At 38.9% G+C, this 22,680-nt stretch overlaps 1 protein-coding gene across 11 annotated transcripts in view; it reads left to right on the forward strand.

Moving 5' to 3' along the window:
• Window positions 1-22,680, forward strand: part of GRIP1 (glutamate receptor interacting protein 1) — a gene marked incomplete at its 5' end in the record, with an annotated part of 332,803 nt that overhangs the window by 236,151 nt on the left and 73,972 nt on the right. For all 11 annotated transcript variants that reach the window (XM_082308369.1, XM_082308362.1, XM_082308360.1 and 8 more), the window contains 5 exons: window positions 13,748-13,883; window positions 14,829-14,974; window positions 18,448-18,531; window positions 19,385-19,460; window positions 20,845-20,990. In XM_082308369.1, the coding sequence (XP_082164495.1) occupies window positions 13,748-13,883; window positions 14,829-14,974; window positions 18,448-18,531; window positions 19,385-19,460; window positions 20,845-20,990 (588 nt within the window). The remainder of the gene's footprint in view (window positions 1-13,747; window positions 13,884-14,828; window positions 14,975-18,447; window positions 18,532-19,384; window positions 19,461-20,844; window positions 20,991-22,680) is intronic.

Below are 22,680 nucleotides of genomic sequence, written 5' to 3' on the forward strand. Positions count from 1 at the left end.
AAGGGACCTTAGAGATCATCTAACTCCAACCCCCCTGCCATGGGCAGGGACGCCACCCACTAGACCAGGTGGTCTAAGAAACTGAAAAGAGTACAGAAAGCAAAACAAGGAGAATTTTAAGAGGGTAAAATAGCAATGAGGCCAAAATCAAGAGATTTCAATGCTCTTATTCATAGAAAACATTGGTGGAAGGACACTGTGAATATTAATCCAAGCAGAAACAAGTGCCAGTCTTCAGTGCTAATTGATTTTTATCAGTGAAGCAAAATGAGCCCAGCTTAATAGTTAACTCTGAGACAAGATCTTGCCAAGACCTTCTTCCTATATTAGATGACATTGTGACCCCAAGTACTTGTCAGATAAACGATATAGAAAGTGAGCGTTGATCTCTGTGGTAGTAAAAACCCATTGTCATAGAAAACTGAGGGACAGATGCTGCAGCTGAATTTTAGATATCACTGACAAACTATGAGTGATCATACCTGGTAACACAGTGTGAATATTGATCCCCAAAATATTGCTTCTGTAAAAAATGTTACAAGTAAAAATTGATGGAGGTCATATAGGGAAATCTTGCCGCTAGACCAAGACTGCAGCAAAATGGACCAAATCTATCCAGAATAACTAATGCTGCAGTACAATCAAAATTAATAATAATTTCTGAATAACTTGCACGGAACATATTCACATGGTAGTAAACACGTGCTTTTGCAAAAAGTTTTCAGGTTGAGTTCTGGCTAAAAGATATGTCATTAGTTCCAGAATTGAAAATTTAGCAAGTGTATTTGAAAGTCATCACAAACTTGTAGCTACAAAACCAGATGCCTAGTAAGGCATTTCTGTAATTTTATGATAAGGATAGTACCTAACTCTAATGAGACCGTTAAAATCCAAGAGCTTTATTCCTTGCCCACTAACAAAAGGTAAGGGAGCAATAGTGGATGGGAACATAACAGAAATCATGGAGCCCGGCTTACTTAATCCCACACCACAGAAAATAATAGACAAGCTGTTTCAGTCAGTCAGTCTAGCTTAAAGTGCTAGCCAACTGGGATGCTGGCTGGACATGACTGTAATGTATGGTAAGATGTGCTTTTCATGGTCTGAGTTAAGGGTGTCGGGAGTCTCAGAGTATTTTTGACAAGTTAAGGATACATTTTATAGTCCACGTTTTCTCCATGTACAAAGTTGGAGTAGAGTCTAAAATATTTTATGTGCTGATCCAATGCACATTGTAATATATCCACCTGTAAAAATATTGTTGACCAGTAGTCAATACATGGGGATCAGAAAATATCAGGGCATCATCTTGTATTTTTCTAATGCATATATGATTTAAAATGAAACATTACAAGCTTAAAACTGTACCAAATATTCTTATCAGGTGGTAGCAGTTAGTATTAGGCTGGTGTATCTTTCTCCATCATAAGTCCTGGGTCTTCACTGGCGAAAAACATGATGAATGTGCAGACCTGTTGTGGCCTGAAGATCACCTGCTCCAGACTTTGCTAAACCAAGAAGGGAAAGAAAATCCAGAGTGGAGACTCCTATTACAGGCATTCTGTAAGATGTAGAAACTAGATATTTCCTGGAAAATATTGCTGGTAAAGCCGGGTTAGTTGGAATTATGGATTTCGCAGTATTTCTAAATGAGCCAGGCTTCAGGGCAGGCAAAGTGATGTCAGCACAGAAATGCTGTCTCTCTTCTTTTGCTTGACAAATTCGTCTAAATTTTTTTGTCTTCTTTTTTCCCCCATTATGACTTCATCTCTGCTGGGAGGGTTTGACATTATATCCATGCTTATATAGTCATGTTGGGGACATTTTATTAATGTAAATCTGCCCTTAGCAGAAAAGGGTTTTTGGGATGGGACCTGCAAGACATTTATGTATAGCGAGCTTAGAAGAAAAATCCATACAATAGTTGAACGTGTTTTACAAATGCTGAGAAAAAAAATAGGGCAAATGTGTTTATTGGATAGGTTTGTTCAGGCAGAAATCGCCTTTCCCATCTATTTTCAGTCAAAAAAATCTTGGAGGAGGTGACCTTCAGAATAAGCTAAATTCTGCGAATTAAGATAGACCCTGTCTCGAAACATTTACCGTTAGTGATTCTTCCAAATTCTCCAGTTTAGGTAAATAGCTCTGTGCAGTATTAGATACCATCAGCAGCCTCTCCTGCTCTCCTTAGGAAATCCCAAATTGTGCCTATAGATGATGCTAATCTTTCTGGCCTTTTCAATGAACTGTTTGTTGCGTACTTAGGAGTAAAAACAGATCCTATCATGCCAGACATTCTTTGTTGGTGTAAATCTTAGCTCCATAAGGTACATTCAAACTGGCATGATACGCCCCCATTAACAGTGCTAAGGTAAGTGGTGTTATAAAAATGGCAGAAATACTAAATACGTATTTGGCATATGGTATCCTTTATATGTATGCCCAAACCATAGGATAGGCTGTAAGTTAGGGAAAAAACAAGCTGTTAAATCTGAGTATCTGGTACAAGTTAAGGACTGGAGTGACATCCTTAAAGATTTCAGAAGTTATAGCTGCAAAATTTGAGTCTGTGATTAGATCTCTGGTCAATTTATTTGCCAGGAACTAATGGTTTAAAAGGAAGCAAATGAAGTGCTTTGTTGTTACTGTCAAAGTGTAGATGATGTAGAAAAACAAAGGGGGGGATTAATTTTTTATATTTCTAAAGTCTAAATCATGGTGCTTGTTTGCATTGAAGTGGCTGAAAATGAGCATTAAGGAATCCAACTAGTTCAAGTTGAAGCATTTGATATCGTACTTGGGACAGGCAAGCAATGTGTGATTTATGCCATTTTGATTACTTTAGTCACGTGAGTAAGCCTATCACAATTTTTCAAAGCAATTTAACAGTATAGTAATACAAAGAAAAAAAAGATTTGAGCACAGGTCTTTTCAGGTGAAATGAGTAGCAATTGCAGATACTCAGTGCTTGATCTAGATGCAAATTTCCTAGTGATGCAGACCTCAGCTGAAAAGCGTCGATTTATTAAACCCGGGGTAGCTCATAAAGCCAATGATGAAAGATAACTGAACTGCATGTGAGCTACTCCGGCATGGGGTCCTCAGCCTTTCCAGGCTTCTGGGCACATGGCACGGCATACAGCCGAAAGCAGCCCGGTGTAAGCAGCAGCAAAGCAAAAAGATACAGGTCTCAGGGAGCAGAAGTTTCTTTCCTTTCAAAACCACCACATGTTGGTATGTCTGGAGAAGAAAAAAGTTTCAGAATGCACTTGTTTGTGTAACTTTCAGAAGTTTTATACCAAACTGGAACCATATCAAAAGTAAAAATACAATTTTCCTATAGTTTTTTCTCCAGTTCTGGTTAGCAAATTGTACTGTAAATGATAATAGAATATCTCTGTGTTGAGGCCTCTGTATTGAGAGAGGCCTGGTAGGTTCCTTAGATTTTGCAAACTTAAAATCATTTAGAATTTAAATATTTCCTTAAAAAAAAAGGCAGAATATCCTTTAACAGCAGAGGAGAGGAGAAACAGGGACAGTTGCATCTTGTGAGTTGTTCGCATGGAGTCAGCAACCTGAAGAAGTGCTCACAAGCAGGCAGTTTCCTTCTGTTTAAGAACAGCCTTGATTAAGTGACAGCTCTTTTTCACAGACAATCTTACTTTAAAATAAGTAAGTCTTTTCAACAGGCATGCTTTGAGTCAGGTTAGCAGTTTTTCCTATTAGCATCCTTGTTGAGATTCTGTACATTGCATTTTGCTTGAAATGAAAGATGTCATTGAAGCCTCCAGGTAGGACTGTTTAGCTGAATCTTTATCTGTTTCAGTCTGTTTGAAGATTTTAGTTATTTCTTCAATTCACGGAGACACTTACATGTCTGTCTTTGTCTTAACCTCCTGGTCACTGAAAGGAGAGAAAGCCATTGCAATAGACACAATGAACAAGATGTGTGTTTGAAGTAGACGTAAACGAGAATATATAGCTAGCATGCCTTAATATTTTTGGAGAGGCAGGTGGGTGTAATCATCTTTGTTCCTTTTCACCTGAAGTTTCTGGAGGATAGGAGGAAATATTGAACTAAAAGCCAAAAAACTTTCCTGTTAAACATGCATCACATTTTGGAGTTTGACAGAGGAAAGTCTTTTTTTCCTGTGGCATGTAATAATGAGACTGCTCCAGGATAATACAAGCCTCTTACATTGATGTCACATTCAGATTTTTGCTGAGAACTGCATGCAGCTTCTTGAAGTGACCTGAAGATATCAGATGTTCCTGTTGTCTCACAGGCTAATACATGCAGTACTACTAGGTGCATCATATTGATGCCATTTCAGTTTCTGTGCCAATTCTGTGGCATATGCTGGTAATTTAGATGACAAAAGAAATCATGTAGGTACATTCTTGCAGCTGTGCATTTTACTGTTTCGCTGCAGTGATTTGTTCAGCAAGCTTGACTGTCTAATAAGTTAGTTCATGCAAATGAATGCGTCTGTCTTCATTCCTCTTTGCCATTAGTTCATTATGCGTACATTAAACCTTAGGGAATAAGCACAGAGATTGATTAGAGAGTTACAGAGTGCAGGTTAGCAGGCAAGAAATGACTGAACTATTCCTTTTCTTTTTTTCCTTTATTTTTTTTCCTGTTGGCAAACTTCTTTTACAGAAATAGTAAATCCTTGTGGATTTTAAATGCTTATTGACAGCTAAAGTCATCACTATTCCTGTGATTTGGCAAATTTTAATATAAGCTAGTAGCTTATTTTGTAGTTCTTTAACTCTGCTTTTCCTTTGGCTTTAACTATATTTTTTCTTTATGCTGAATGTTGAGTAAGTTAATGGTCTTTTTGTCACAGGCATTTTTTTTCTCTACTATAAACACGTCATTAAAAAATTCAGTGCATCCTATTTGTCAGGTGTTGTTGCATATTAAATTTCCCCCTAAGCCATCCTTTTAACTTTAGTTTTATATCAGACTGAAGTATAGAAAAAGAATGAGTCATTTGCAGATCACTTTAAAACATTCATAGCTATGCATTCTTTCAGCCTATTTTTGAACTACCATCTTCCAGAAGTGGACATTTCTGGGTTGTGGTTTTCCACAGAGGTAGAGAGTAAGCAAACCATAAAGGTATCAGGGATCACTGAGCACAAAGGACAAAACCTAAAATCTGTAGGGAGTATTCACTCTCATTTTCCATTTTTCTCACTCTCTCTCATTCATTTTTTTCATTCATTTCTCATTTTTCCAAGGATTGTCTGATCTTCCACACAGAGACTTTGACAAACCCTTTTGTCATGCCAAGTCTCCCTCAGTACTACCAAGTAGAAAGATAGGGTGTGCGTATCATTCAACTTTGTATGTTCTACAAACAAAGAGGTATATGACCCCTAAAAACTTAAAATATCTGCTCCTTAATCCAAGTACTAGGAAAAGTTCTACTGTCCCATTCCTCCAAATTTCAGTCATCATAATATATATTTGAAAAGTCACCATCCATTATTTGAATGCCTGCACAATAGTTTATCTAAAAAGGAGTGACACCGTTACTGTATTCTTTTCTGATCCTTACTGCTTCGATTTTGCCATGCTATTAGTGACCTCAGCTCCATGTCATGAAAACAAAAACTGATGTTTTGTATTAACTAAAATGTTAAATTATGTAGCAACTGTAGACCATGACAGGCAACTCAAAGTATATTTTGTAAAAATAAATGACAGCTCAAATGGAGCAATGGGATCTAATGTCACTATTGCTAAAACTTACCTGGTAGCCACAGGATGTTGAAACATTAGAAGGAGCGGCAAAACATGTCTTAAAAGGCAAAAACCTAAGCAATTCAGGCAGTTCTTAATCTAAAATGGAAAGAAGATTAAGAGGTGATGTGATCGGAGGTTACAGTTCTGTATCTACAGGGAGATCCTAAATGTAATGGTGGTAGTGTAATGAGACCTTGGGATTGAAGGCTTGTCTACTCCAATTCAGATAGAAATTACCTGTGCATGTAGCAGATTTTCCATCACATGATGCTTTCAAAGCCAAGTGGGATATCTTTCTAAAAGCTAATCTGTAGCTGCAGATATCACTGTATCACGTTTCTCTGCTTGTGTCACTCAGGAGATCAGGGACAGAATTGTTCTCAGTAGTTCCTTCCTGCCTTGAAATGCACAAATGCAATCAGTCCTGTAATCAATCCTGCCTGATCCATTTTCATAACTATAGAAAGCAGAAAAACTGGAACAATCAGGCCGTGCTTTTGTGAATAGTGTCACCTTCAGTACAAACAAGAGCTAATCAGCAAGAGTTCTCCTGGTGCTAATTTCTCAGTAAAGGAAATGGAGAGGAAGTTGGAAGTCAATCTATCAGACTAATGGGAAGAAGTTTTCTAAATCAAAATACCACGTCAGTGTCAAAGCTCTGTGCTGTTCTGCACAGCAGGACTTCCACTAGCAAGGGAGGAGCGTTACTGAAGCCTTTGTCCAATTCAGACAGAAATCTAGAGAAGACTAATGTTGTCATGGAACTTTCTTCATCGATAGTGCCTAACAGACATGCGGAGGTGTTCAGGGAAGCACTGCTGATGCACAGGCCATTCTTGAGTTTAAGACTTGGATGCTTAGAGCATGAAGCAAAATTTTCAAAAGGAGCCACTTGTTTTATGTGGGAGATAGAACTTTGAGATAACTATGGATGTAAGCTCCAGCTCAAAAGTACCTTCTACTCATTCCCCATCCTAGCAAAAAATTGACATTGTGTGGACGCAAAGAGGTTTGAGCTCAGGAAAGCCCTGTATTGTCTATTGAAGTGGTTGTGAAGGTTGAGACCATCGAGTTGTTCATCCTTGTGCTTGTTTTGCCCTACCCTCCAATGTCCTTGCTTCAGAAAGATCCACCTTGACAGTTTAGTGAGCTGCTTTACACCCTGCACATGTTCAGGAATTTAACTGCCACCACAGATAATGCGGAAACAGAAGAATGCTTCAACTTACTGAAACCTAGCCAGTTCCTCAAGGTGGAATGGGTCCTTATCCCAAGATAAGGAAGTTGATCATTGCAAATCTTCAAGCGTGCAGGTGGTGATCAACGGATAGTGTAGATACTTGCCCAAAGCAAGCCATCAATGAAAACTCTAGAACTTCACCACTAGCTCAAGGAATAAATGTGCTTTAACTAGCCTACATCACCGAGCCAGTTTGTAGTTCACACTGCATCTTTATTCCAACCATGTTGCATGGTGGTATGTCAGGGATAAAGTATCTTTTCTCTAGGTAATAATGCAAAAAAAAAAAAAAAAAAAAAAGTTTTGTTGTTATGATTCCACTAAACCTGCATCTTCTTATTAAAGTATTCATATTTACTGAAGCCAGATGTTTTCATGTTTTATAATTTTATTAATAAGTTTTCCTCTAATTGAATTTCTCTGCCAAGATTTGCTCAGGGATTATCAATAGTAATTCTGTTACTTTTGACACTCAAACTTGAAACATAACTTACTTTCTAAATCCATTTTAATTAAAATATGTTGATTGTTCTTCAATATAATTATAAGAATTCAAGCTTGCAATTTGATTCTTTGCCTATAATAGGGGATTATAAAACTATGATCTTGTATGTTTTTAATTTCCTTCTAAGCAGGTGTTCTGCATTGCATTACATACCACCTTTATGGGCATCTACACAAATTCAGAAAACAGCAAGGATATGAGCAAAAAATGGCAGAAAGAATATGACAAACGTACCCAAAATCAAATAGCAGAAGAACTAAGCTCTTTTTAGGTGGGAAACCAACCAACCTAGATGCGAGCTGTGCTGCAGTGTCCTGCAGGCCCCGTGTTTTCAGTGAGTTATGTGATCTCATCCTGTGTATCTCGGCCTGTGGTTCGCCATAAAATATCATTATTTGCTTTTCTATGTCATGCCTAGGCCAGGCAACAGTCAGACTTTTTCCAGTTTATAAGCACTGGTAGAAGGTATTTGGTTTTTAGGTAATATTTCTGCAGTGGCAAAGTCATCTTGTAGATGCTCTTATAGCTGGGAAAAAAAAGGATTGCCTAATGCTCTGTACACCACCAAAATAGCTGTCTGTATAAACCAAGTCTATTTTAGCCAGTTTTTTGCAAGTGCCTGGGCCTTAGGCATCTCCCTTGCTTTCACTGAAAATGGCACAACGTTTCACCTCTACAATATTTATCCAAGTTATCAGAGTCACGTTAGCCTGGCTGCCGACCCAAGGCGACCTGTGTTTGGTGTTGTTTTAAATTTACTGTCCTGTTGGTAACTGCAGTGTGTTGTGCCTTGTAGATGTGCTCTGATGCACCTCATGCCAGTTTGTCTTCTGCTGTGGGTTGCTGGGTTCTGAACTAGGACTGGTTTGGGGATTGTCCCTCCGCTGGCTGGAGGAGACGGCACAGAGTGGGTTAAGGTCAGCTTCATGTTTTGGGATTCTCTTCACTGATGTGGTTTTGTTTGCTTGTTTTTAATAAAAAAATTAAGTGTTTTAGGAGTTAGTGACAGCCAGTCAGGAAAAGGGCAACAAGGAATGGAGTGTTCGTCATCTCTTGACATCTCTCTTGTCACACTCAGAGAAATACACCTACCTGCAGGACTTGAAACATTGAGTAGATGTGATATCCCCAGTATAACAACTGCTATCTGTTTCTTAAGAATTGACTTTATCTTTATGTGATTTCTTATTAATCCGTGAGATGCCTACTGGAATGTAAAGCAAAATGTTTCCTCTGCAGAATTTCTGCTGACATGCAGGGAAAATGCATACAAGGACAGCATTGACTGTATTTTCAACAGACTTACCAATTACTTACTTATTGATTATGTATGTCTTTTGGTAGGAAGCAATCAATAACAGCAAGTATTTTTTTTACCTTTAGGTTAAGTTCCATTTATGCCCTGTCCCAAAACCACTGAACAAACTCATTCACTAGGTGGAGGATAGAGGCACTTGACCTGATTGTGTAGATTTTAGAAGTTTTCTTGGATTTTAAAATGAAATTTTCACAGAATAGGTGGAAAAGACACTCAGTATCTGGAATGAAGGCAAATGTTTTTCAGTTTTACTTTAATAAGTAAATTAAGATATAAAATTATAGGAATATATAAAATAGATGATAAAATTTTTGATTAAGAGTTCTCTCAGCTTTCAAATGTTGTTCTGTGAAAAAAAAAATCTCTTCTGTAGTCTAGTATTTAATTTTCTTTTTGAAGAAGTGAACATATTCCATGTTCACAAATCTCGAGAGTCAATTTATTTTCCGTGTTTTTTATTCATTAAAACATGTTATTTATGTACATGAAAAGGCAGGAAATTACAAAAAGTCTGATCATGTATAAAATTCTAGGAACTTCATCATGATACTATTTTCCTTGAAGAAAAATTAATTTGACGGGGTGTTTCTTTGATTTTACTTAGCTGCAAGTTGTTCCATTTATTCATCTACTTACAGTAAGATTCACCCTGTCCTGTATTTGAGCACCTGCTTATCTTTGAAGTTTTCTTGTCCTGTGTCGAGTATCCCTGTAGTTGCAGAGCAGATCATAGTCTTGTTAGACGAACTGACCCTGCTGCAAGTCAGGCACACATAGTTACGGTATTGCAGCAGCAAACCTCAGAGAAACATCCAGACCAGGAATTAAGAAAACAGCAGCAGCATGGTCTTTTCTTTAGAGTTCAGCTGCTACGTATGCTCCACCTTACAGGACTGGAGATGTAAATGAAGCTTCTTGGAGCAGAACCTTTCGTATAGAATAGAATAGATGGTTAGATTAGATTATTTCAGTTGGAAGGGACCTACAACGGTCATCTAGCCCAACTGCCTGACCAATTCAGGGCTGATCAAGTTAAATCATGTTATTAAGGGCACTGTCCAAATGCCTCTTTTCTGTCTTGTTGTCTGCATATACGTACAAGTATGCGTGTTTGCACTCCCCTTGCCAAGCCCATCTCCAGTACTCAGCGGGATTCCTGAGCCTTGCACCAGAGGTAGGTGGATGCCAGCAAAGCTGTAGGGTGACCGGTGCAGCATGGACAGATGTGTGCCCAGAATCACCCCTGCAGCAGCAGGAAGCAGTGGGAGTCCCGCGGCAGTCCTGGGTGCTGATCCCACCACCCAAGGACCCGAAACCCTCCCCAGGCCGAGGGAAGGCAGGACTCCACGTGAGCTGCGTTCTGCTGAGTGCTGCTGGAGTTAGTGGTGGGAGGGGAAGAAGTTCTCAAGTGCATTTCTCCAACGGAAGTGTAAAATGGTATTGATTTGGGCTTTTTATAGACTCGGAACCATCTTTTCTCTACACAGTTTGATTTTAGAATAATTCATTTGGTTCATACCACAGAGCTGTACTGCAGGAGTGGTGTTCCGATATTTGATACTTCATAAACTGTTATGGAGTAAGAAGACTTTTCTTAAGCTCATGTTCTGTATTCAGTTTACCACTAAGCAAAAGACTTGTGAATTCAATTCCTCTTTTACTCATAAATTATAAGAAATCTGGAAATAACTTCTTTGCCTTCCCTTCTGATGCTGGCTATGCTAATGTTACTAGCAATGTGGGAGTACGTGTAGGAAAGAACAGGCCCCAGAGACTTCTAATTAGGAGTTTGCTGGTTGGCATAAGTAATGAGTTATGAGTGAGGTAATACATGAAGTAGTTTGATTTTGAACCCACGAAGAGTAACATAGCATTGTGTTAACTAGAGAATAGAGACTGACCTTGCATTAGTTGGGGAATAGCATGTACAGGTGTGGTTGCTTGTTGGATTGGAAATGAAGTCCCAGGGTTGTTCTGATGTTGGGCATTTCAATAATACTTCAGTGGGATTAGTCTGTAATAATCATGTCAAAGCAATGCAGATGAGTAAACGTGTAATCTATAACATTATAAGAACAGTAATCATGTGCGATTTACGAAAGCAAAGATGAAAACTGGAGAGACTGGTGTATCGAATGGGCCTGGTTCAGAGCACTTCCAGGGATAACAGTCTCCTTATAAGGTAGTTTAATTTACTCCTGCTGTGATAATGTACAACAAAAGTTACAAATCTTTCAGAGGTGCAAACCTAACTGTTGTGTACTCTTAGATGACCTTGTCTGTCAGTTAGCAATGAGCATTTTACACTGCCACTCCCTTACAGTGTTGGTACATCTTTCCCTCCTGCCTACCAAGGAAGAGCATTTAGAGGTCCATGTTCTGTTGGCAGAGGTATAGAGAAGTTTGTCAGAGTGAGAAGTTTGTCAGATGGTGAGAAGGAACAAGCCTGGTCATCAATTTCCACGCCAGTAGTTGCAGGGAACTGTATAATCATTAGCTAGCGTAAAACACTACATGGATCATCCGTTCTACATGTCACTTCAGGCAGCAGAGTATTCCCCAGCATTGAACTGCTAACTCAGAACCTATATAAAAGATGAAAACAAGCGGCAGTATTGTGCTATGGCAAAAGATTAGGCATGTGCAGTGCACTGCTGATGTCCTGTATACACATTCCAGTGAAGTATTTGTTAAAAAAAAAAAAAAATCTTAGACGGTTCTGAGAACCGGATTGTACTACTGAAAAGTACAAAGGAAGAATTCGGTTTGGGAGGTGGGGGAGAGAGGGGAATTTTCCTTTTGACTCCAGATCTCACGATCAAGTAAACCCTGAATAAACACGTGTGACACACCAGCCAAGCACCTGAGGTTGCATCATGGGTGCAAATGTACAGTATTTTTGTTTGCAGTTAAGTACCATGACTAACTCTTGTAATCGTTATGAATACTTGCAGGTTGTAATAAAACTGAAAGCAGCATTTTGGTCCATAGTGTCTCCTACAGCTCTGCAATGTGTCTACATGTTCAGATGCAGGTAATCACATCTGTTCTTTCTGAACTGTCAAAAAGGCCAGATGTGAGCAAATATTGTGGCAGCTCAATAGCTTACAAATGACTCCAAATAATGGTTTGGTGTCAGCCAAGTTGGAGAATGCACCAGGTAGCTATGCTACTGTCTGCTTCTGACTGGATAGAGGCACGTTTTTAGTCCCACAGTCTTTTAGTCATATCTTTTTACAAATACACCATACAGTTTTTAAGTACTCATTTCAACAACCTATGGTGCTGACTGAGTACACTGCAGAATTTTGTCTTAGTAGAAGCTTTATAAGCATAGGAGAATTCTTGCCCAAGCGCTTAAGTCATGCTGTATAATGGTAAAAATGTGAATAACTGAAGTGAGGTTATCATCACCTAGAATGGAAAGGAGAGCCTGTCAGCCACCTAGAAAGGAGCAGGAACATTGCATAGGATGATGTTACATCTGCAAAAGATTCAGCAGTTAACCCTGTTAGAAGTACTACCAAGGTTTACAGGGTACTCCACCAGGGCTGGAGGCTCTTCTGAATGCTTTCCTCTGCCCGCCACCATTATCTCAGTTTTGCTCAGGTTTGGCAATTCTTGTTCAGGGCAGCTGTTCTTCATCTTGAGGTCAAGATATATTAGATCATCTTCTCAGTCATAGGGAAAGGTATTGATAGAGCCTTGTTGCTGTTTGTATAGTGCTTATTCTAGACTTTAATGGTGAACATATGAATGTATACAAGGAACTTGCTTGTTTTTTGGGTAGCTTTTCATCTTTAAATCTTGTGCTGCCACAGCAAGATTGCTAGTGTAGTGCAGACATACTGTTCATTTACAGTGCGTATATGATGTTTGTATCTGACCAGATCACCTAAAAGCTGCATATTGGTACTGAAAAGGATGAGAGAGATGGATGATCCTTCCAGGATTTTGTCATTTTCTAGGTGGATCTTTAGGACTTCATGCATTTTTTCAGAATACCTGGGCAGTTGGTGGTTTTAATAGGTCTTCTCTGACTGGAAACACTGGACATGAGGTATGATTGCCTCGTGATTTTCCAAACAGTTGCAGCCCTGCTGGAACTGTGCATATGTAGATTGCCTTGTCCAGCCATGTGCAATAAGGACATCTCTTTTTTGAGAGCTCGAGGCTTTCTGTTGCAGGTGACCTGCATTTGTTGAGGTCTGTGAGATTAGCTTTATTATTCGAGAATGCTAAATGGGCAAACTGCAAAAGAGGGTGTCCCAGACAGCATGTGAGGGAGATTTTATATGTAACTATGACTATGAAAGCCCTTCACTTACTTTATACCTGTTCTGCAGAGATCTCAGAGCATTACAGTGGAGGTCTATTTGTGTAAGACTAAGGAATAAAACTGTTAAGATCTGATACATTTATTCTCCCTCTGGATTCTTGTTATGTTCAATTGTTTTTATTAACACCGACATCTGCTAGTGGCCTCAAAGTGAGGCTGGATCTAAAATTTTCTAGTATGGCTATATCATTGTGTCTTTTACCCTTCTATTTAGTTAATCAGTAGAAGTACTTTATAAAACGTAGGGTGCAGAGGGAAAAGGCAAAAAATGAGAAAATATAGCTTTTTAAAAATGTGAAACAACTACCTTTAGTTGTAAGTGTTGCCAGACTTTGTATTTATTGGCTCTGACTAGCACATTGGTGTAGTTTTTAATAATCTTCTACAGAACACGTGTCTCAGATTTATCTATATGCAGAGCCTTGCAGACAGAACTTGTGAATTGTAACATAAAGAATCTCCAGATGTGCACGCTATTTCTTATTAACATACACAATGATTTTCTTGGAAAGTAGATGACATTTTAGAAGGGCAACATCTGTGTTATCACTTAAATTTTAATAATGCCAATAATTTTCTTTCAACAGAGGAATTCAAGGGCTCAACAATAGTTGAATTAATGAAAAAAGAAGGCACCACCCTAGGGCTTACAGTATCGGGTGGAATCGACAAGGATGGGAAACCAAGAGTATCTAACCTTCGTCAAGGAGGAATTGCTGCTAGGTAACCCCATCTCAAGCCACAAAATGCATTATAAGATGTGATTGCTTCAGAAATACGTACCACATCAGAAAGGTCACTAACAAATATGTGACTATATGCATCTATAATGGCAGCCCATCAGACCGGAGAAGCTCAGAGAGAAACAGCAACAGCTGGTCCCCCTCTTCCCTCAAGGCTACTTTGACAAAAACTAGAAATACCACTGAGATATTTGAAAGTCATCATAAGACTAATTAAGTTTCTTCTAGATTATCTAAATTTTATTTCTCCTTTTTTGTGTCCTTGAACAAAAACTTGAGAGAAGCAGCTTAAAATAGTCAAGGGAAAGAGTAAAATTGAAAACCTAACCATAGCACTACCATAATTTAATTAAAAAAACCTGTTCATCAACTGGTTTTACAATTAAAAAGACGTCTAAAGTCATAGCTACCTTGCTTACTACTACAGTGAAAACCAAAAAGCTGTTATTCATGAGTGAAACAGGTCAAACGATAAAGGTTAAGCTAAATCATTCCAAGTAACTGAGCAGAACATATGCTTTTGGGCTGTGGCCTATCTCCTGTAGCTGTGATGTTAGCTGTGAAGGCAACTATTGTCCAGAAAAAATAGTTTTGGATGCTTCCCAAAGAGAGAAAGATGGGGACATGAAGAAGATGTTTTCCCAAATCCTGTGCCCAAACCAATCAAATCATCCAACTCCTTTATTGTACAGCTGGTTTTGTACATCAGAAATTAATAATGCAACAATGTTCTTCTTTTAATATTTAACAAGCTAGACTAGATTAAGATCTTAAAATGCCACTTTCTGTTTGAAAGATCAACTTGTTTTAATCTAGATGAATGGAAAAAATATTTCTTACCATCATTATACAGTAATTTAAAGGATTTACTTAGTTTGGGCCAGCAGGTCTGTCTTTAACAAAAGAAATATCTACTTTTTCCTAGGAGTGACCAGCTGGATGTAGGCGACTACATCAAATCTGTGAATGGAATCAACCTGACCAAATTTCGCCATGATGAGATCATCAGCCTGCTCAAGAACGTTGGCGAGAGGGTTGTTTTGGAAGTGGAGTATGAGCTGCCTCCAGTCTGTAAGTAATAGCAGAGCAAACTGAAACCTATGCAGAATAGCAGACATGTCAGCAGTGAGATGGGCATGGTTGGTGATCTTCATTTTTGGTAGTGGTTGTTTTCTTACTTGTTTTTCCTCTGGCTTATTGCAGAGCGTGGAAGCAGTATGAAAGAACTGGCAGTACAGGGGGATGCTCTCAGAGATGCTCAGGTGTTTTAGGAGCACAAATCCAGCCAATGGCAGAGCAGAGTTGTCAGCCTCCGCTATTTTTTTGTTTGTTTACAGTTTTGAATAGTGGGAATTAGATTAAATAGATTCCAGGGCAGGAGAATCCTTCTTGTTGTAGTAAGATCTTCTGAGATGAGACCAATGAATATGTGCGAGTTCTGCCTCTGCCTTTTCCTTCCTTCTCTCCACTTGCAGTACCCTCCTGCTCTCTCAGATAAACAACATACTTTTCTAGTCTTTTCTGACATCAGTTTTAGGCAACATCTCATTTCTAGAGCAGAAGGCCCTGTGGGGTAGGCTATGGGAATACATAAACCTGCAAAAATTGTGTGACTGAAACAAGGGCTTCTCACTGAGCAGGATTGTCTTCAAAATACAAGTTTATGCTGACACCAAAGTCACAGAGTGCTACTGAATGTTTTCCTCGCCTCTTCTTTGCTCTTTCTTTTTTGTGTTTATGTCTATGACTGTGTGTCAGGTATTGAGGTATCAGGTATGAAGTGAAAGCTAGAGAAATGGTGAGTTGGAAACCTGGGACCTGAAGTGAAGGAGTGAGTGGCAGGTGGCTGTCTGGCACCAAGGGGGCTGCACCAGTCACCTTTGAAAAGAGTGTGGGCTCCTTCATGCTGCTTGCTGGAGGGGAGAAGATGTAGTTTGCTGGTGTTTGGCCAGAAAAATCTGCAGAGCCAGCTACGAAGCTCTTGTTTCCTTAAATAAAGACTTTCCTCGCAATAGAAGCCAAAAAATCAATCACTCTCTTTGGTGTTCTGAAGAGGATGAACTCCCCATTGCTTTCTAGCAGCTGGAGTGTTAGTCTAATTACATATTTGGTTGCTTTTATGACCTCCTGACAACCACCTTAATATGTTTCGAATGTTCTCTGTTGATTAGTGTTCGTTTGTGGTAAGGGAACTTCATGTTCAGAAACACAGTATTTGATTTAATGAAGTCATCTGAGTTCAGAATTATTTTGCTGGAGATGTAGTTCTTTTGTGAGTGGTGTTTTGCACTTACTGAAGTGGGCTTCCTTCCATTTCACCCGCATTTGGCATATGTGCCACTCTTGTCCACTGAGACAGGATTTTGCCATGCTAAATTACAGTAGCAATGATAACTTTTAAGTCCCTGGAATTTCTGACCCCTTTATACAAGCATAGCTAATAAAGTTGGAGATAATTAGCCACCTAGTTGTTCCCATTAACTTCTAGTGAACAAGCTAGACGCAGTGCCTTGATTATATGCAGAAGGTTTCCAGTAGGTCACGTGGTAAAATCCTGGCATCTCTTTCCCTGCTCCGTACATAATGAAATTCTACTGTTGGTTTCATGGTTGCCCCCTCAGAGAGAGGACTATCACGGTTTCAGAGTGGGGAAATGTCAGTACTTTAATAATGATGGATTAAATCTGGCTGAGCACTAGTAATCCCACTCTCCCTAGTGTTTCCTTCCCTGTCTGGCAGTGGAAGCAGGAGCATCCAGCTGTTATTTTCAGCACAAGCCACCTCAATATTTCAAACTGGAACGTGAGCCATGCCTGCCTCACATCTGCCTTTTGTTGTTGCTAAAGGTTAAGGACTTCTTTCCCCTCCCAGGCTGTGGCTGGGGTGGAAGGACAGAGAGCCACCAGAATGGTTGTTGCCCAAGTGGAAGGATGCTGCGTACCGTTCCTTGCTGCTGAACTACAGGCTTTGCTTGTCCCCAGTGGATGTTACAAGCCACACCAAGCAGATTAGGAAGCATAGCTTCAGCTTGAGCTACGTACTGGGCCACTTCCAGTTGATAGGAATGAAGGCAAGAGTTGTGTCTTCTCCTCCCTGTAATTCGGTGCTTTTCAGGCAGTAAAACATTTCTAGCTGAAAAGAAACCAACTGCATGGACTTCAGTAACACAGCCCTGATCTTCAAGCTGTAGCAGGAATTACTGTAATACAAAGCAATGCTTTGGAGGGCCATTTTTTGCCTATTTTCCTAAGGAAATGAAATTTATGTGATTTCACTGGGTGGTTGTTCTGGGTCCCTGCAGTAACTTTTTTAACAGCAGATTGAAAGACTCCAAACAAAAAGTACGTTACAGGACATTTCACGGAAATAGACACTTGGGCAGAAGAGAGAGTCCCAGACCAGGGGAGTCCTCAGAAGGAGAGGCAGGCAGCGCTGGGGAGGCACCACTTCTCCTTGGGGTCACTCGTGGTTGGCAGTGCACGCCTCCCCAGCTGTGTAGCCTGTGGTGTCCATTGCCCACTCAGGGTATCCTAACAGGGACCGGGGAAACTGATTATTGCGGGCAGGAGCATTAAAGGACATAAGTTTTCATTAGTTCTGTTGTTGAGAGAACATTTATTTTATAAAGGTGGGGTTTTTTTAAAATCTTCGTGTGTTGTGCTGTTTGCGGTATCTTACTGGAAGCTGGGAAGTGTGCATGCATGTGATTTTGCCCAGTGTCCTTTTCCCTTTGGAAAAGGGAGTTCTTACACCCTGCCAAAGTTTTTCCCGTAAAAGCTAAGGGTAAACTGGCCGTTGGTCTCTTAACTGCGGTGGTTTCAAATTCTCTAAAGTGGATTATAATGCCCAAATGTGTTGGTTTGTGCATTAGTCTTCTCGCCTCCTAACCCAGCTGTACACCACTCCTCTAGTGCTTACAGAGAAAATACTGACTCAACTAGAAGTCAAAGATCTTTTTACTCACTTACCAATGATGAGAGAGAGCATGTTACATTTTGAAAAAGGGAAAAAATAGCAAATCCTTGTGATCCAAAATACTTTCTTCATCTTAATCTAGCAATCTGAGATTAGAGATACACCCTAAAAATCTTGACTGTCTTGACTTTAAGCAATATAAACAAACGTTTTCATGGCTGAACAACCAACTCCATAGGTAGCTTTAAGAATTTCATTTGTCATTGTTATGTCTCATTGTGTATTCCCATCTTTTCTATCTCTCTTCTGTAACTATAAGAAAAGCAAAATTATGCCACAACTTAAACAGTAAGGGTCAAATTTCTCATCTATTATAGGCATCTATGGCTCTTTTTCCAAACCATTGGCAACCTGCAAAATATCTGGCCCAAAATTCTTTCAAAAAGCGGACGAGTTGTATTTAATTACAGGTGTTTAATCTGACTGTTCTGTAGTGGAGTCTTTCCAATTGTATGACCAGAAACACAATAGCTAGCTTAAATTGGAAAAGGTGCAATTCTGTGTGTGTAACTAGTAAAATAACAATAATTAAGTTTGGGCATTTTTTCCTTTTTTTTTTTTCCTTTTAGCTGTACAAGGATCAGGTCTCATCTTTAGAACTGTGGAAGTTACTTTACATAAAGAGGGGAACACTTTTGGATTTGTAATAAGAGGTGAGTTATCATTAAATTTGAACTGTCTCTATTTTCTAAATCAGCAAAAAAAGCAATAAGTTTTTATGGCACTAAGAAATAATGTCAAGATTTATGGCTTACAGTTTGTAAAAATCTCTGATTTATGTATTGGTTTTTCTGTACATTAATGTACTGTTTTTATGAACTGCTCTAGTTTTTGTTTATGGAAGAACAGTAATTAATCAACTATGCCAAGAACTTGTTTCACATAAGACCAGATTCTGCTACCACTGAAATCAGCAAGAAGACTGTAGTTCTTAAAAAAGATTCACATATAGTATTTGTATAAATTAGGTATGAAATCTGATGAATTGTGCTGACAGTCTGAATTGAACAACAAAAGTATTATCACTGACTTAGAGAACAGAAGAAAACATGCAGCTGTTAAATAACATACCCGAATGACGAATTATTAGTTTCTTCAGGGAAAACTGGTTGTTTTTTTTTTTAATTATTTAATATATAAATTCCTTAGTGGCCACTCATTCTGAGTATACATGAAATACGGATGTTTTTTCTCTATGCAGCAAACATTGCAGAACAGTAAGTTTTCACACTGAGATCAGATTTGCAGAGTAGAGGTTCGAAGAAAAGAATATGCATTTATTAAGAATCACTCTGTAGAAATATTTTATAAAGAATCATCTATACCATAGAGCAGGTTGATTTTATTTATGATAAAATTCAGCGGAGGTTCATATTAATGGCTTGGCCATTTTTTGATCTTTTTAGCCTATCTGTAATCTGCAAGATTTAGACTTGCCTCTTGGAAATGAGCTTTCATGAAAAGCATAAAATGAAGGTGTGCTTTCTCTCACTTTTCCCTTTCTAGGTGGAGCACACGATGACAGAAATAAATCTCGTCCTGTTGTAATAACATGTGTTAGACCTGGAGGGCCTGCTGACAGGTACAATTCATCTTTCTCTGGAGTGCATGTGAAAGAGAAATGGAGAAAGGTGGATTATTTGGGACAGAAGTTAGGATTTGGAGTGAAGTAGATATATTCAAACCTGATCCTTTGAAATTCATGGTTTATGCATTTAATTGTAATAATAATAATAATAATGGTAACAGGAAACCACAGAGGCTCGACACATCATGGTGTGTGTGAACTTTAATTTAGTATGTTGCATGTTTCAAGACTTTCCCATTACACACTTTCAAAAATCAACCTAAAGTAATTAGAACAAATGCCTGCAATAGGTCAGAGCACATTTTTTTGCAGCCTTCAGACAACTGGTGTAGCTCTTAATTATGCTTTTTATACCCTTAACACCACAACCTTTTTCTCTTGCGCTTCAGAAAAATACTGTCATGTGTTTGGATACTGTTGTGTTGTTCTATTAAGACGTTTGAACATATCTGCATGTGAGTTCACACATATCTTCACCTGGACAACTTCTGAGTACAGATTTATGTTTTCACCCAATGAACACATTTGTATGTAATACCATCTTGTATCTATATAAAGAAAGAAGATTCACTTTATTCATATGTATGAATTACATTTTCAAAAATGGCATTTGTGTCCTTAAACCATTAAAGAAACTTAAAGGGCAATTTCTTTAAAGGAGACTGACTTTCTGTAGCTTACGTTGACATTGTTGACCTTGGAAACATCAATTGAGAATCAAACGTTTCCAGAGAGCGTTTGTCTTTTGTCCCTTCCTTTCTTCCTGTCCTCATCCCCCTTGCTTCCTTGTTTTTCTCCCTGATTCTTGAACTGACAACATTAGTACTTAATTTTCTGTTATAATTCTCAATACATTATGAGATATGCCTGGGAGACAGTGTACATTTATAGCCAAATTATTTTTAGGTAGGAGGAAAAGAAAAATGGAATTATCCAAGTAAGGGATATTTTTGAAGAAAATCAGTAAATGGACATTCATATTTTGCAATCTGTTCCTTCACCCATGTGTTTGCACCTCGTATTTATTTTTAAGAAAATATCGGAGGAGGAGGTGTTTATGTATGAAAGAGGAGTTGTATGGACAAGGCAGAAAGAAAGCATATGTTGAAGCAGAAGCTATACTTGGTTGCAATTTAACATGACTTGATTATTTAGCTATGTGTTAAGCCGTTTTCCAGTCGCTGACTTTCCAATTAAAGCAATTTCCTTTCCTCTGCGCCCTCTGAATGTTCTCACCGTCAAAGTAAATGTTAAGTGTTAAGGCAAGAGGGATGGGTGTCAGAGAGGGTGTGAGAGAATCGCTTTGCATTAAAATGGTATTAGCTCCAAATCAATTTATCTTATATTAATAAAGATCATTCCTTTAATCTCCCTTCAGAGAGGGCACAATCAAACCCGGGGACAGGCTGCTGAGTGTTGATGGGATCCGACTGCTGGGAACGACACATGCTGAAGCCATGAGTATTCTCAAACAATGTGGACAGGAGGCGACTCTGCTGGTTGAATACGATGTCTCAGTGATGGGTAGGTTGAGAAGTGGGGCTTCAGTTCTGGGAACCGTCTGTGATGATTTGCTGCCTGTTCTTGATGAGCTATTTTAGAAGTGATCATGACCTGTTACGCTCCTAGTAGCACGGCTATTCCCTTCCGCACCATATCATTAATCTTGGGTTCACAAGGAGGTGAGCAATATTTTACTGTAATTTAGCATTCTGACATTTCATGGTTTGTAGAGTGAAACCATAGTGTGGATTCTAGCAAAGTAACTTTTCCAGTGACTAGTTTATAATAAAGGTTAATGAAGTGTAAGCATTTCTGTGTCACATGAAAGAGGGGTTTACTTGCTCTTACAGGAATTCTTTTGCCTTTTGCCAGTGCTGCTAGGTGGCAAAGACATTATTAAAAAGTCACAAAACTGCCACATAGAAAAGAACGGGGAAGAGAAAATTTGTTAAGAAATGCAGAGGTGGCAAATCATGGCTTGAAAAATGAGCTTGTGCTTTATACAAACTTTGATTGAACTCACTGAAGATATGGGAAGTTTTTTGGAAAGTCAAGGAGAGCAGATGATTTTTCATAACAGATTTGGGGTTGAGTTATTTCTCTTTGTTTTGGAAGGTGTCATCTCCCCTCCATTTTTGCAAGATACAGAAAACTCATAGCAGGAAGAAATAGAAATACTCACCAGTCACACTGAAATATTTCTTCTCTGTTTGGGGATCTTTCTCTTCTTTTCCTCCTTAGTTCCACAGTCAGATCTCTAGCCTAGCAGTAAAGCAGCCTCATAGGAATTTGTGAAATAGCACTGTCAAACTTCAAAGCCTTAGAAAAGATTAATACTTAGAAGAATAATGTCAGATATTTGTTTATTCTGGAACAGCCCTCCTTGTTCTTCTCTGAGATGCAGATTTTATTTTTTTATTATAATACATATATCTTTGTTTACTTAACTATCAAGAATGGAGTGACAGGTTTGCATGGCGTCTGACAGGCCTGCTGGACATTCATGCAAGGTTCACGTCCAGAAAGGTGGAGACAGCTCAGCTCCTCCATGTAGAGATGAAAGAGCTCAGCATTTCCATGTAGAAAATGGAAATGCGAGTGATCTTGTAATGTGAAGAGGACTGGAATTTAGGTGTTTTCATTTATTTCTTCTTTTTCTTTGGAAGATGATGGATGACCAAACCCTATCTATCATCACAGCTAAATGGGATTCTTTATGCTCCACTTTCTCTAAGAGCAAGATCTCATTGAAAAAAAGAACTCCTGGCTTTAGACAGACAAAGTTCCCAGCGAGGCTTTCATTTCAGAGAAAACTCCTGTCCCCATTCTCCTATATACCCCAGGGAGGGAATCAGCCACAATTTCACTGAGGATCTTTTAGAAATCTTTGCAGCTTTGTGTGAGGACAAGACCACATGATGAGAAGCTCTGTTGTCCTCTAAATTGCAGGTTGTTCAAGGCAGGAACCTTCTTTTCAGTGTTATCTGGATAGAACTCATGCAGGTGGATACAGATCATTGGAAACTGCAGGCTTATAACTGTACGAGCTGTGCCTACCAGTCGGTCTCTTCATGTCATTCTCTGAATAAACTCTGCTATCTCCCTTTTGTTCTCAGTAACGAATCTGGCTTTATTGTTTCTGCTTTCCTGGCAATGAATGTGTTATCCTGGGGAAACCTATGGAGGTAGAAGAACCTGAGACTTGTGTAGT

The sequence above is a fragment of the Platalea leucorodia genome (genome assembly GCF_965183815.1).
Source record: "Platalea leucorodia genome assembly, chromosome: 4".
NCBI lineage: Eukaryota > Metazoa > Chordata > Aves > Pelecaniformes > Threskiornithidae > Platalea > Platalea leucorodia.